The 16,648-nt window shown below is 39.7% G+C and overlaps 1 protein-coding gene across 2 annotated transcripts in view; it reads right to left on the minus strand.

Annotated features, from left to right (window-relative positions):
* Positions 1-250: 250 nt before the first annotated feature.
* ANO6 (anoctamin 6) overlaps positions 251-16,648 on the minus strand; it is a 188,782-nt gene continuing 172,384 nt past the window's right edge. For both annotated transcript variants that reach the window (XM_046653285.1, XM_046653296.1), the window contains 4 exons: positions 14,880-15,085; positions 10,438-10,640; positions 9,029-9,134; positions 251-3,517 (listed from right to left, as the gene is read on the minus strand). In XM_046653285.1, the coding sequence (XP_046509241.1) occupies positions 3,311-3,517; positions 9,029-9,134; positions 10,438-10,640; positions 14,880-15,085 (722 nt within the window). In that variant the 3' untranslated portion in view covers positions 251-3,310. The remainder of the gene's footprint in view (positions 3,518-9,028; positions 9,135-10,437; positions 10,641-14,879; positions 15,086-16,648) is intronic.

The raw sequence follows: 16,648 nt of genomic DNA on the forward strand, positions 1-16,648 counted from the left end.
CCACCTGGTCTCAGGCTCTGTGCCCAGGACAGGGCTCAGTCCCAACAGCTGGATGCAGCAGCCCTGGCAGAGACCCCGTCCCCAATTTCCCCAGAAAAATGTTTCAAAGTCAGTGTAGGCTGTGACAATACAATTTTAGATATCATCTACCCAAAAGTACACGTTTATCTAAATGATAATTGGTAAATGGATAGATTTGCACTCTTTCTTAAAAACTTTAAGAAAATTAAGTACTGAGTAGACCACAGTATTGTTTTTAAAAATGAATTTATTACAATGTTCATAATTATAAAAGAACATTAAAATGCAGAAATTCACAAAAATTGGAAACTTTACATCTTATGCCATAGTGTATGAAAAGCATCATGAATGTTGTAGTTCTCCTTTAGTTAAGCCGTTCATACATTGTAACTTTTCAAACACCTTAAAATGTAATATGAACATGGGAAAATGGTACAAGAAGTGTTTCAACAGCAGAGCACATTCTGCCCCCCTATTGTGAATTGATGCTTTCTGAAATTCACATGCAATTAAGAGAGAAGACTTTTGGTGACCAACAGTTTACAAGATGGCTTTGTTTTGTTTTCAAACAAAACTGATAGCTTTCCCTTTCTATTGGCGTATCTAAAACATCCGAGGGACGTTAAAGAAAAATCCCCTGAGTATTTTCGTCCAATGCTCAATCCATTAAAATTCACAGGCATTACAACAGAATATAAAACTACATGTCTCTAGTGGTTGACACTGGGCAGGTCTAGGGCCAGATTTTCCCTTCATAGGTCTGCTGCCACACCCACCCTTTTTCCAGGGGTGCTGCCCCTGCTCACATTTATAGATCCAGCCCACGACTGCCTGCAGACACAGCCCCACATTTTTCAGCACTGACAAGTCAGCACTAGACTTACATTAACACTGTCGGTGTCACGGGTGACCCTGGGTCCCTCACTACAACGTAGCTGTTTGGGAATATTGGCAGTGTCATTCATTACACTGCTGCCTTTAGAAATGTAGAGGTTTTCCCCCTCCTGTCCACAGAAGCGTACTTTAAACTATAAAGACGATTTATGAAAGGTGATTTATGAAAACACAAAGGCACAATTCTTTTGAAGTTCTATTTTATATACAAGGAGATAAGGCAAAAACATTTCCTTTTCTATGTGTCCATAAAGAATGAATAATTGCGAAATCCAACACTAGGATATAGTCATACACGTCGGAGAAGAGAAGAGGTAAGAGGAGAGGAAGTGAGGCCACTTCCAGGAGCAGTATCAAAGGTGAGCAGGAAGGAGCAGTAAGAAATGGCTTCCCCGCGGGAAGAAATTCATTTCTCACTCCCCGTGCAGTCAGACCTCAGACGGCCTGTCATGAACGCACTCTCATCATCCTGTTATCATTATCAAGAAAGTTAGTGGAATGTCGTCCCTGATCCACTGGGACAATTCAAAAGTCTAGAATACTGCTTTGATGAGCCCTACATAAATACTGTTTTGTCTTGTTTTGTTTTAACATTCATGGCAGGCATTTAGAATTGTGACCTGGAGTTAAGCTACTCTATTATAACAGACCTCTAAATCTCACCGAAACGTGTTTCATTTTCCTTTGCTGCTGGGATTCTGAGTGGCTTGGCTCCTGGGGCACCTGAGCATTTAGCAGCATCCCAGTGGGTGGTGGCCCATCTAGCAAGAGCCTGGTGCAAAATGGCCTCTCCTGCCCCCAGCATGGCCCTGTTACAGTCAAGGGTGAGGCTGCGGGCTCTGTCTCTCCTCCAGAGCCTACCAGAGGGCCTGGCACCTGAAAAGGCAGTGAAGTGCAGACAAGACCGATGAGCTGAACAAATGAGGGCTAGATACACATGGTGGCAGAGGAAGTTACCTCCAGCTGGTGGCAGGGTTTGCGACCAAACCATTTTCTTTTGTTACCCTTCATAGCCTGACTGGCCTTAAGGGAAGCTGGAAGCTCAAATCAAATTCATTCAGAGTCACTTGTCTTGATTGGGAATAATCTAGGTATGCTCCTGTCTCTCCCCCTCCCTCTCCACACCCACTCTCCCGGTGCAAACATGCAATTACAAACAAGTTACTGGGCTGGGAACAAGAGAATGGAGGGTGCACGGAGCTGCCTTCCTTATGGCAGATGCTTTGGAATGCTGATCACCTGGACAGGAAGAATCCCTGCCCAAAAGCACTCCCCACACAGGAACACGGGTGGCTCACAACGAGGGCACCCTCTGTTCTCTTAATCCTGTGCAGCACCAACAGGTGACAATGGCTGTGTGGTAAGCCATTGATGATGGTGCTTGTGATCTGTAATCCTGGACCTCCTGTATCTAATGAATAAAAGGCAACTGGTGGGAAATTGATGGGCTTATCTTTTCTGGACCATCATGTTGATAAAAATGTAATTTAATCACTCGATTTCATTTTTTTCAAGAAACTACACATCTTTAGAAGAGGTAAATTAATTATCCTAATCAATATGAGTTACAATTCTATTTGAATCTGTACCTTTCCCCGCTTTTGTCATCTAGTCCCTTGAGATTTGCAAAGCAGTCAACAGTGATTAGGCATAGAACATTCTAGGAGCACTTCTGGAAGATAAATGTGTCACTGTGGATTAGCACAAATATGCCTCAGAACCTTGCGATCTTTACTCCAATCCATTAAGAGTATTTCTCTACGATGGAAAGACAGGCCAAAATGAAGACTGAAACTATTTCCTCTTCTTCACTGAGGATTCCTTTCCGTAGGGATGTGATAATACACCTAAATACTGTGAATTCTTGAGTCTGTCTGCCACTTAATACAGCATTCAAACTGAATTCTGAACTAGCTATTTTTAATCACACAAAGCTAGCATGTCTAGTTTTTAATGATGACACTGTAAGGGAAAGATAACTCGGGAACAGATCTGGCCAAGCGAAGAAACGAAACCCTGCCTAACAGTAAGAGATCATGTGCTTGAGAATAGAAGGGCATGAATGTGATCAAACGGAGGGAAAAAGGAATCCATTCGAGAAGGAGTGGTTTTGAAACACACTAAGAGACTTTTTCTGTTATTGAAATTCCAATCTATCAAAAAAAGGTAATATTTTTGGTTTTCTAGGTGATTGGCATTATGGTCTTCTTGATCGACGTTTTATGTTTTCCAGTTCCTGTATCACTAGCTGAAACTGAAAAACAATCTACATGAAAAAGGCAATAGCTAAGACTCATATTTGCCAAAGTGATTTCACTTAAACATTCTCATTAGTGATTTATAATATATTTGGACAGACCTAAATTCTTTAAAGTGCTTCTCAGAACATAAGCTCTTATTCTACTTTTGGTCGTAAATTGTTATCTATTACTTCTCCCATCCTCTCAGCTATGACCCCGAAACTTTTTGTCATATCTTTGAGGTGATTCTCATGAAGGAGCTTTTGGGTTAGGTATTTTTCTCTCTTGATCTTGCTCTTTGTGCTTTTCGATACGTCTGGAATTGCATATGAAATGAAAAATTTCACAGAGTAGATGAGATGCTGAAAGAGAGAAGAAGAAAAATGTCAATCACAGAGAAATGGAGGGAAATACAGAGTTCCTTTCATTTATTTTTGCTGGTCATTAGGGCAGTATATGTGGGCAAGGTGGTGGGCATTCCACATGTACATCCAATCTCTTCCACCATAATGTGGCTCTGCCAAGGAGTTACTTTTTTTTTTTTTGAGGAAGATTAGCCCTGAGCTAATGTCTGCTGCCAGTCCTCCTCTTTTTTGCTGAAGAAGACTGGCCCTCAGCTAACATCCATGCCCATCTTCCTCCACTTTATATGTGGGATGCCTACCACAGCATGGCTTGCCAAGAGGTGCCATGTCCACACCCAGGATCCAAACAGGCGAACCCTGGGCCGCCGAAGCAGAACGTGCCCACTTAACCGCTGTGCTAAGGGGCCAGCCCCAGGAGTTACATTTTGTTACTTTATAAATTTCAAGAATACTATTTGATACGTAGAAATGAATATATCTAATATCTCTTTCACTTGCCATGACCTTGACAATGCTGTGGTATTTTTTGTGTGTGTTCCTTTCCCACCTCGTTCCCAGGCTTCTTCCCCAAAGGTAAAACACTATCCTATCTGTGTGAGTATATGTATATTGTTTCTTCTCACTTCTGTATAATATTCCACTGTTTGAATATGCTATAATTTATTTGTTCCCCTATCAAAAGGTATTGGGCTTGTTTCTAGTTTTTGTGTTAGAAACAACGATGTTGGGAATGTTCTTGTGCTTGGATTCTGGAGTGTATTTGTGAGAGTTTCTCAAGAGTATGCACCTAGGAGTGGGACTGCTGAGACCCTATGTTTCACAGATGTTCAATTTTTCAGGATGGTACCAAAGTATTTTCCAAAGCAGTTATACAGCTTACACTCCCAACGGCAGCATGTAACAGTTTCTGCTGCTCTGTATCCTTGACCACACTTGTCATCAGACATTTTTTAACCAACGTAATGATTATGAAATCGACTTGCACTTTGGTCTGACTTTGCATTTCCCTGATGACTAATGAGGTTGAACACCTCTTCATTTATTCACTATTTAAATATCCCTGACTTAGCAAGGGGATCGAGATAATATACAAAAAACATAATTAAAAACAAATAAATTATACATGGTGTTAAAAAGTGATAGGAGTTATGGGAAAACAGTAAAGCAGAGTAAGATTATTGTGAGTGTTATGGTAGAGGTGAATTTTATATAGATTTTATATAGATTAGTCTGAATATGCCTCATTGAGCAAAGACTTTAAGGAGGTGAGGAAATTAGCCATGCTGATATCAAGAGGAAAGACATTCTAGGCAAAGGGAATAGCCAGTGCAGAGTCTATATGGTGGAAGCCTGCAGGATGTATTCCAGGAATGGCAAGGCTGGAGTGAAGTAGCAAGGAGGAGAGAAGTGACATCAGAGAGGTAACGGAGTACGACTAGATTGCGTAAGCCCTTGTAGGTCATTGTAAGGACTTTGGCTTTTACTCTGAGTGAGATATGATGACAATAGGGAGCCCAGTTAAGAGACTGTTGCTGTAATTCAGGAAAGAAATGATAGTGGTTCCAACCTGGGTAGTAGTGGTAGAGTTGGTAAGAAATGGTCAGATTCATGATGTATTTTCAAAAGGAAAGCCAACAGGACTGGATGTGGGATAAGAGGAACAGAGAAAACAAGGAGGACTTCCAGAATTCTGGTCTGAACAACTGGAGATGGAATTGCCATAATTGAGAGGCAGAAGACTGACTGTGATTGGAACAGATTTAGGGCAGAGTTGGGAGAAGACTATTATGAGTGGATTTAAGAAAATATGGGAATTTTGGGCAGTAGATTTGAGATATCTGTTAGATTTCCAAGCAGAAAGTTCAAGTAGGCAGTTGGATTCATGGGTTGAGTTCAGAAGAGAGGCATTCTGGAGATACCCATTTGTGAGTCATTGGCATACAGATGGCATTTAAAGCCAACGGATTGCATGAGATCACCAAGGCTGACTGTAGAGAGAAAAGAAGACAACCAGAGAATGAACCCCAGGATCATTAAGGAGAAGGGAAGGAAGGGACTGGCAAAGAAATTAAGAAGTTAAAAAATGTGTTTTCCTGGAGTCAAGTGAGGAAGAGTTTCAAGGAGGAGAGAGCGATCAGCTGCATCAAATGCTTCTAAGTTAGGTAATGTGAGGGTGGAGAATATTTTGAGATGAGAGAGAGATTAATGTTTGAATGAGGAAAATTATATAGTAAAGAGGCAAAAGTAGTTGTAGGAAATAGAGCTTTAGGTTTTTTCCCAACTATTTCTGAGGAAGGTAATATTTAGAGATATGTGGATTTTCTATATTACGCCATCCTTCTATTTCTGGGATAAAGCCAATGTGGTATGATGCCATCTCTAAAAAATAATTGCTAGATTCAGTCTGCCCATTTTAAAAAGATCTTTGCATCTAGGTAATGAGTGAGATTGGCTTATAATTTTCTTTTCTCTTTCTATTCTTGTTTGATTTTAGGATGTAAAAGGAGTGGGAGAGTATTTCCTTTACCTGACCTCTGGAAGAATTTGTCTAAGATTAAACTAATCTGTTGTAGAAAGTTTGGGTATCACTCTCCGAGAAAACCATATGGCCTGGTGTTTCGTTGTGGAAGGATTTTTCAATTACTCAAAGTTTTCCTATAATTCTAGGTTTGCAGCTCCCTTCTTTAGCATTTTGAAGAAACTAGACAACTCTCTTCTGGCTTTCACTGTTGCTGTAATATAGTCTACTCTCATTCTAATTTTAATTTTCTTTGTCCGTCATCCATCTTTTTTCTCTGCTTAATTTTAAGATCTTATCTTTGGTGTGCTGCATTTTCCTTACAACGAGTGTAAATGTGGACTTCTTTATTCTGTTTGATATATATTGTGCTTTCTGCTCTGTGAACTGATATCTTTCATGTATTCTGGAAATATTTTAGCCGTTAACTCTTAAAATATTGCCTCTCCTCTATTATCCATTTTCTTCTTCTATGATTTTCTTCTTTTTTTAAAGATTAGCATCTGAGTCAACATCCGTCGCCAATCTTCTTCTTCTTCTCCCCCAAACCTCCCAGTACACAGTTGTACATTCCAGCTGTAGGTCCCTGTGGTTGGGCTACGTGGGATGTGTCCCCAGCATGGCCCGACAAGTGGTACCATGTCTACACCTAGGATCTGAACCCATGAAACCCCAGGCTGCCAAAGCAGAGTGCGTGAACCCAACCACTTGGCCACAGGGCCAGCCCCCTTTCCATGATTTTTTTAAGGTAATCCTTATTCTTTTTTCCATATAGCTTAACCTCTTTTTCATATTTTCCATTTTCTTATCTCCCTGTGATGTGTTCGGGCAATTTTTTTCAGACCTATCTTCCAATTCACTAATTCTCTCTTTACATTTGCCTAAACTTCTGTTTAATCCATATTTTAATTTTTCATTTTGACAATATATATTATTTGTCAAAGTTTTAATTATTTTTCAAAACTGCCTTGTAATTTTTTAATTGTTTCTTATTGTTTGCTCATTTTTGATTCTGTCATTTATTTGTTTAAACATTTTCATATATAGTTAATTTATATTCCTTATCTGATAATTCAAACTCTTAAAGTTACTGAGGGTCCAAATCAGTTGTTTTTTTCTGCTGAATCTCACTCATGGTTTTTTTTTTTTTTTTTTTTTGAGGAAGATTAGCCCTGAGCTAACATCTGCTGCCAATCCTCCTCTTTTTGCTGAGGAAGACTGGCCCTGAGCTAACATCCTTGCCCATCTTCCTCCACTTTGTATGTGGGACGCCTACCACAGCGTGGCTTACCAAGCAGTGCCATGTCTGCACCTGGGATCCGAACTGGCAAACCCCAGGCCACCAAAGGGGAATGTGCGAACTTAACTGCTGTACCACCAGGCTGGCCCCTCATTTTTCTTTTTAAATTTACCTTTGTCATTGTTGATCTTTGATTGTAAGTTCATATTTGATTATCTCAATCTGAGAAAAACCTAGGATCTAAATTGAAGAGACTTTTCTCCAGAGAAGGTATGTATTTCCTTCTCCTCTGAGGCAAACTTAGCCTTTTTTGGGTCCCTCGATGAATCCAAGAGTCTCAAGTTCAGCTCTTCCACCTCACTTCTGACCAAAGGCTTGGTCTCCTTGAGCTTTTAGATGGAGGCATTGACAATAGCATTTGTTCTCAGAGCACTTCTATGTTAGCCCATCACCATTTTTTCCCCCCTTTTGTAGATTCATGCAAAGGAAATTATGTTTTAAGTTGACTCTAAATGTTTTGTAGTGGGATGGCCCCTCACGTATCTAGTTCACCATGATCTCAAAAGCAGAAGTCTAAACACTTTGGCAACTACACATTTGAATATAAGCTCGTGACTCTTGCTGATATCTCAGATACTGTACTTCAGGAATCCACTTACGATGGTGAGCTAATGATGAATTACTTTCTTCTGTTACCGTTCGGTAGCTATGTAAAAAAATGACCAAAGCAGGTACCTATCCCACTTCTTTCTTGCTAACAGATTCTGATTGTATTCAGAGCAAACCAAATACCTCCTGTCTCAGCCTACTTCGCTGCTGGGAGGAGCCCTGTCCTATAGTTGTAGCCAAGGAGATGTAGGTAGAAGCCTGCTCTGGGGGCTTCGGCAAAGCATTTTCTTTCCCGACAAAAGAAACAGACATGGCGAGCATCGCCCTTCTCCTTCTTCCTGCCTAGAACATAAATGCGTTATCTGGAGGGGGAGCAGTCACATCACAACCATAAAGTGACACACAATGAGAGAAAATCTAGAGAATCAGAGATACCATCCGTCTATCAGTGAGCAGTATTGATTCAGGAGCAACCACCTACTTCTAGTGAGCTTTGTTACGGGAGAGAAATCAACCCTAATTTTTTAAGCCACTGTAGATGGGCTTTCTGTCTCTTGCAGCTAAATGTAATCCTAACTGCCCACCCCAATCAAACAGCTTCTGAGGCTCTGGAGTTTGGTGGTAGTTGTCACGCAGTGTAAGAAGGAAAGTTGGCCAGATCAATTTCAAATTTATAGCTGCTTTAGCCATCTTTTAGAGCTAGTTAACTTTAGGGATATAAAGAGCTACCGTAAAAAGGTAGACTATGAAAATGCAATAAAAATACTTAATTCAAATTAAACTATTCTAGTGATAAAAGTTTCAAGGGCAGAGATCACATCTTATAGCCCCTTCACAGTCTAACATGCAGCCCAGTGCTCCAAATAAAACAATGGCACTCAACACTGAATTGAAAGGAACCGAATCCCCCTAAAACATAACATGCTTTTAGCTTTTAAAGCTGATAACCAACTTCATTTAATTAACAAGAGCATGATGGGTATCCTCAGGTCAAATCTGATTAATAAATGTCCTAAAATAATGACTAGTAAGAGATAAGTACAAGTGGTACATTTTAAGTCAGAGTTGGCAACACCTGAAGCTAGTAAAAGGTCTGCAAATATACTATCTTACAAATGATTTCAAGGTATACTTCTCCTACCTCCATGACAATGATAAAAGCCAACTTGGCTGCGATCACGTGCCAGTAGTAGATGTTGTGTTTATATTGCTGTGGGTGTCCAGGAGGGTACCGGAAATCACGATACCTGGAAACAAAATGGAGGCATGTCAGGAGATCGTTCTTTTTGATCAAATACTGTAACCAAGGGCCCATTGAAAGAGAGGTCATCTTTAATGCAATGCTCTGTTAAATCGGACATCAGTTACAGTTTCTCCAAGAGTTTAATTTGCTGACAAAACCGTGAAATAACTATTCCAGTAATACGTCATTTAAAATACAATAGAAAGATGATGGTAATGACGGACTCCATCTTTGTAAAGAAGAACCAAAGTATCTCAAAGTTTTTTGCCAGAGTTTTATCCCTGCTTTCTCAAAAAAGGATAACGGAAACAATTTAGTGTATTTTCAGAAATGTGTCTGTAAATTTATTTATATAATGGTGTCATCAGGGTCCACTCAGCTATGGGGTTCTCTCTCCCTAAAGAGAGTACTACGAACTTGTTATAATTTTTTTACCTAATCATTTTGCTGTCAGATGTCATGTGCCATTGTTGTTAGTGTATTCCCCTCAGGTAGGATATCTCTAATTTTCTGCCTGTAACTATTAGACCTAGAAGAGTTTAATTACTCTTTAGAATTATCTAAAGTAAGAACAAGCAGATTCAATGTGGGACTCTGAAGAGAATCTACTGTGTGTAACTTTGAAACACTGATTTGGGGCTTATTTCTGGTTTCTACATTGCATTGTTGAGAATTTGAATCAGAGAAGGCTTTGAGTTAACTATATAAATTTTAAAGCCTCCTTTAGGTTTAAGACTGATTAATAAAGAAGACTCCATGACCTATGGTCAACAAACTATATCAATTGGGAATTTAGTTAATGTATACTGTCCACAGTTGTGAGGATACTTACCAGCCATTAAAATCAATGCAGACAGCTTTGGAATATTTTCAGAGAATACCGCTAGGCTAGGCTGAAGTATTTACATCTCCTGTCTTTGTATTTCTTTAAGTGAGGAGGCTACTTTGTCATCATTCAGTATTATCAGGTTGTGCTTGAATAACCTACTAGTCAGAACAACTGAATTATTTTGCTTCTTGGAACTCTGAGAGCTTCTTCATTTCTAAGATACAAGACTCTTCTCTTGGATCAGAATCCCCGTAATCACTTGAAACTCTCATCTTTAAATGTTGCTTTATGGTTCGACTTGAATGTTCTAACCCCAGTCCATATTAATTTTTATATCTTATCCTTTTTAAAGTTTGATTGAAAAGAAAGTTAGGCAAAAATGTCTCTAGGAATCTTATTTAAATGATACCAAATAGAATTACATTACATTACAATAAAAAAGATGAAGTGCGTTTTTAAACATGGAAGCAGAACTTGCCTGCATGTGGTATGGTCACCAAGGTCGGAGTCTAGATTTTCACGGCTTCTCTCTGTGAAGTCCGAGGTGTTGAAGATGGAGAGCGTATTGTTGATGTACCCCTTCATGGTGTAGTCAGTGTGGTTCCCATAAGGAGGCACAGAGAAGGACCAGTAATACACCAGGCGGGGGATCATGTCTGACGTGAAAGCAATGATCATGGCCTGTGTTGGCAGGAAAACAATAAAGGTGGCATTAATTTAGAGCCTTTACACCTATAGCTAACAAACATGCCAGAACGACATTTTCATCATTAGATTTTTTTAAAATTAAAGATTCAGAAACCTTAATCCATTTCTGTCAAACTGATGTAAATAGTGAATGTCCTAAAGTCTTTGAGCAGCTGCTTTAAAGGGGAACAGTTGCTTTCCTCTTGGTCTTCAGTTCTAACCAACGTCCTGAAGTCCACCTGCAGTTCAAAAGCAAAGCCTAAGAGCTGCCTATTATGTTTCTTAAATACGATAAGAATAATTGTACACTAGGGTATTGTGGATGACTCAAGAGTTGCTTTCAGATATTGTATGTAAATTGGTATTTTCAAAAATTAGAGTATAATAAAATTCAATCAACTATGGAGTTCTACTTGATACAATTTTAATCTTTTATGATTTAGAAGGCCTTTTTGTATACGTAATACTAAGGTCAATATTATGAAAATAGTTTGTCTTTATATAATTCCCTTTGGAGAGTAAATAATTGATATAAAACTCATTTTTTTTATCACTTGCCTCTTAAAAATAGAAAGTAAACTCCATAATATATTTTCCTTGATCAAAGTAAATAATGTCCTTCAAATGCATACTTTTTTCTCTATACTATCTTGACTTATTTAGACAAGTCAACCCTAGTCTGATTTATTTCAAACTCTGCATATATATTTATGGATGTTGCTTCATTAGAGAGCAAGAATTTTTTATTAATTTTAATAAAATGTAGGTAGCAGGAAACTATATTGGAGTTGTTCTATTCACACAGTCTAGCAATGATGTCTCTTTTGTTAGATCTAGTGTCTGAGCCTCTGAACTGCCAAAAGATTAGATGGATAAAGTTATGAACATAATAAATTATCAAATAACAAAGAAAGTTTAGTGTGTTCCCAGATTAAAGGAATAAATATGAGTCAACCTTAAACCTGGGTCTGAGTCAGGCTGACATCTATTAGGATGTAAAGCTATTGTGAATTTTCTCTAAAGTTCTTTAATTTCAGCTTTAAACTCTCCAATGAGTAAAACTGGTTTGAAGGAAGGAGAAAGTGAAGAATATACCTGAATCCAAATTCTATGTGACTAAACAAAGCTAAATGATTCAGTCATTTACTGAAACAGAAGAACAGACATATTTTGGGCACAACATAATTTTTTAGCAGTAGTCATTTGAACACATGCTTTAGACACAGTGAGACCACACGCCAAACAGCAAGATCTCAGGCAATGCGAGAAAAACAACTAAGGGGCTTTTCTATTGCGAAATGCCACCCCCCACCGGAACCAGCTTTGTCATTTCCTCTGAAGTGAATTTTGTGTGTGTGTTTGAGCGTGCGTGCCTGTTTATCAGTGGTGGTGGGGGGGGGGGGGGCGGGTAAAGCAAGAATATTTCACTTTTTCCAGATTTCAATAGATTAAAATCTCCTGTTATCACTTAACTCAACGAAAGCTTTTTACAGAAGCACCTGCAGATGCGCTTCAGGAAGCTACAGAAATTCCAACAAGGAAGATAATTCTATTGTCTCCTGACAAGATACTTTTTCCTCCTGAATTGAGCTGCTCTGAGACACGCTGCAAGAATACAAATAAATGCAGTGGGCCTCATTTCCCATGCTGTTCTGAACACAATTTTCCATTTATATCAAAATAAATTAAAATTGGTCATCAATAGCAGATGCTCTGGCATGATACAACAACGTCAATTCAGCTTATTTATTGAACAAGCAGCTTTAAAACGAATGATTTTTACATCAAATGCCTGCTGGATGTCCATTCTCATCTCTGGTGGCCATTCTCTTCTTCCTACAGTTAAAAGTTCTCCTATTATGGAAAGTTAGCCTTTTTTGTGCACATTACATTGTGGAGGCACACCTTAGGTATGTGAAAGGTTAATATACATGTTTAATTCTTACATACATGTATACAAAATATGCAGGAACTGCATCTTGGAAGTTCTAACGAATCCTAATATGGAAAAAAAGATTGTCCATAGTTTAATCAATGATCTAATAAGCAGTTTTCCTTGAGTATAATAAAACGATACCTAAGTTATAAGAAAAAACGACGAATGGATTAAGAACCAGCACGACCAATTAGCGGGCATGTGTGTGCCTGTGTGTGTAGACACACACACATACGCATAGGGTAAGCTTGGAAACACAGCCAATACTCCGTCTGTGCTAATGGAGTGGAGCCATGCTGGGGGGACCAGGAGAAGGTGCCTGACACAATCAAAGCAGAACGTTTGAGGAATGGGGAGTCTGAGTCAATTGAATTTTCTGGTTAGCTGAAGGTCAAACAAAAACCCTTTTAGTTCCCAACCTTGTTGCTTAAAATTTTCCTAAAGCACAGCTTGCTTAATGTTGTATAGCATATTGAACATGACAGATTCATCCTTTTATGACTGTGCGACGTGAAAGGCCTCAGTCTTCATGTTGCAGCACAGTGGATGTTGAAGGAGTGGGCTATTGGGTAAATGGAAACTGACGTGATCTGCAAGCTGTTTTTTGTGTGTGATCTGCAACTTTCCCCAAAAAGTAGGGATAGCATGCAATTCAAATAAATTAAGCATTCTTGGGGGTGGGGGTGGTGACAGCTGGGTTCCAGATAACTTGTTTTATTTTGCAAAACTGTAACCACGGTCCAGACAGTGACACTTTGTAAAATTCTTGTGCCCCTAGTTTGGACACCTGTCAAAGTCTACACAGTCACTGTTAATGATGATGAGTAATGAAGATGATAAAATAGCAGCAGCTGACATTCCATGAGGACCAGGCTCTGTGTATTCTCTGCATTAACTCACTGAATTCCCTACCCACCCTTTGTCGTATATAATATTCTTAAAAGATGTGATAGGCAATTATTCAATTTACAAATGATAAAATGAAGCTTGGAAGTGTTAAGGCCTGCCCCAAGATCATGCAGCTGGGAAGCGGCAGTGCTGGGAGCTGGAGCTCGGGTCTGATGCCAGAGTCTGCAGGGCTCAGCAACCTCCCGCATCCAGGGGCCTGACCCAGACAGACACTGCCGAGTTCGCTTCTGTTTCTACAAGTGCTGATGGGAAAAAGCTGGGGACTCAGGACAAGTGTGGCTTGATTAAGAAATTAAAACTGGGATATCCCTTTTTTTTTTGAGGAAGACTGGCCCTGAGCTAACATCTGTGCCCGTATTCCTCTACTTTGTTTGTGGGACGCCTACCACAGCATGGCTTGCCAAGTGGTGCCATGTCTGCACCCGGGATCCGAACCCGAGAACCCCAGGCCGCCGAAGTGGAACTTGCAAACTTAACCAGTGTGCCACCGGCCGGCCCCTGGGATATCATTTTGTTAGGGACTGTGACTGGGGCGTGAAATTGGCAGTGAAAAAAGGGAAGAAATAGCCCTGGTTTTAAGGGTACTTCTAGGGAAGGAGGTCCCCTGATGGGCTGGCATGGGAACTGCTCTGCCTGAGAGCTCCCTGTTGGCCTGTGCAAAAAAAACCCCCAAAAGACTGTTTGCACTGGTCCATAATCAACACAGGTTATAAACAACTGAATTCTGTTCCCTCACAGCTGGGATATATGCAGGGTGTGAGGCTGCTTGGTTAAGGAACAGAAAGCGGTTAGCAAAGACCAACGAGTGGGGTGGGGAGGAAAGACGGGGCCAGCTCTAAACCCACCTCTTTGCAGAACCTCATGCGATTCGAAATGCACAGTGTTTATACTTCGTCATCAAATAATTCATGTTTTAAGTTGATAGTTTGAGATATATAGTAAAATATGATGGAATGACAGCTCTTATTCTAGTCATAAAACTCTAAATGGATGGATTTCTCTCTGCATTATAAAAGCACAACTGGATAACTCCTTTTATAGTCGTGAGGATTGAAGAGTTAGGACTTATTCTTATTACTATTACAATGTTTCTATTGAATAAAAATTCTAGCAAATGAGCAACAAAAAAGGATAAATGGTCACTCTTAGCAAGGGCCTCTGTAAGAGGTCTTGACTTTCTAAGTCAAAAATAATAATAAACAAACAATTAAAATACATTAAAAGAAGAATAATTACAGTTCTAAGAACTATGTCATGTAAATGGACAACGGTATTGGCATCTTCCTCTCATTTTAAAAAATACCAAACATTTGTTTCTTTAAACAGCAACCTTCATGCATTTTTGGACTTTCCGAGGTCTTCACCCTGTGAAGCCTAGGTTTACTCACATTGGTCACCACAGCCAGAATTGCTATTCCTTGCATGATGGGCTGCCATGCTCCGATGTCTTGGGCTTTTTCTGGCACCATGCGTCTATACTGGGTAGTCATTTTCCACGCGTCCACTCTTATTTCCAGTATATTGTTCACCAGAGCCAACAGAGGGGCCAGTGGAAAAGAGGCCACAAATAAGGTGACGAACCCAAACTGAATAACTGTCAATGGAATGGACACACATCATGGAGTGGTGGATGGATGGAAGGACAACATATTTTCCTTTACTCTTATAAAGAAAGAGAAGGGCAAACAACAAACTAAATCCCAAAGAGAAAAGACATCCGGGGTCATAATAACATTCAACAATAAAAGAATCCAAACAAAACACAAATATGAAATCTCTGGAAAGAAGGCTAATTATAGCCCGCTTCTTTCACGTGTATACACTTAATAGGAATAACATATTTAAAAATTTTCAATCAACCAAAGTTATTTGCTGGTAATAAACTTGGGACACTCTAAGCACATTATTCATTCTCAGTGTTGAAATAATAGAATGTTGGAAGATTATTTGTGGTTTAGGATTTTAAAAAAAGGAATATTGTGGAAGTATCTAACGAGTTAAAAAGAAATAAGAAATGTACCTCTGGGAAGGCTATGCTTAGAGAATGTTGGAGGAAATATGCTGAAAATAGGCAAGTGAGCCAGCTCCCCTGAGTCTGTGAATGCGAGGGCAGCACATTCAGAGAATTTGTGGTATTATTACAAATCACAGAAATGTACGTGATAAAAGTGTCTTAACAAGTCAAAACATAATCCTTCTTTAGGAATTTTTATCTTAGAGTTGTTGCAGTCTATGTGGTCAAAGGACGTCAAAATTCAAGTGGTAGCTTAGGAGTTCTTTTCTCCTTGTCTGTAATTTATTGGCCTCACTATATAGATGGGGCAGCAGAGATGTGGGGTCAGCTATACCATGGAGAGGTAGAGGTCAGAAATGATCAGGCCAGAGATTTAAGAAAGAAATTTTTGCATTGTAGACCCCTCCCTCCTAAGTCGCAGATCTTTAAAGTAACCTGGTTAAGGTACATAACTAAGACTGGATGAGAAGAAAGGTTACAGCCCCGTAGGGCTAGTGCTCAGACCAGGGACAGGGACCCTCTGGCCAGGAAGGGCAAGACTGTGGAGGGGGTGTCTAGGTAGGAGGAGCCAGCATTTGCTTCAGGTCTGAGACTCCAGGGTGTGTGCTGCACAAGAGCAGACAGAGCTGGAAAAATCTGGCAGGTCCACAGGTCAGGCAGGAGTCATTGTATTCAGGAAAGTCAGACAGGCAAGGACCAGAGTTAGTGATGTCATACAGTCAGCGGCACAACACTGAGCAGTGAGGTCAACATCTGCGTCTATGACTCACCCGACCTGAAATAAACTCATCTGTCCACAGGGGCCAGGCAAGTCAGAGAAATGTGTGGAATGGGGGCAGTGAGTTGTGGTAAACTGGCAAGTGCATGTCCTAATGAAAGGGAACACTCATAGTCGCCATCTTGGAATGAGGGCCCAATGTTGCAAAACTCATTATTCGAGAGAAGCCAGAAATTAGGACTATATTTATTAGCAAAAAACCCAGTTAAAAATCTCAAAGAAAAAAAAAGATACCATTTATAATAACAACAAAAGCACACACCATTTAGGAAAAAATTAGAAATGTTAAGACTGTTATGATAATTGACTTAAAAAAATAAAAACAAATGATGAATGAATGAATGGTAGGATGTACTGTACTCTTA

This window comes from Equus quagga, chromosome 1 (genome assembly GCF_021613505.1).
Source record: "Equus quagga isolate Etosha38 chromosome 1, UCLA_HA_Equagga_1.0, whole genome shotgun sequence".
Classification (NCBI taxonomy): Eukaryota; Metazoa; Chordata; class Mammalia; order Perissodactyla; family Equidae; genus Equus; species Equus quagga.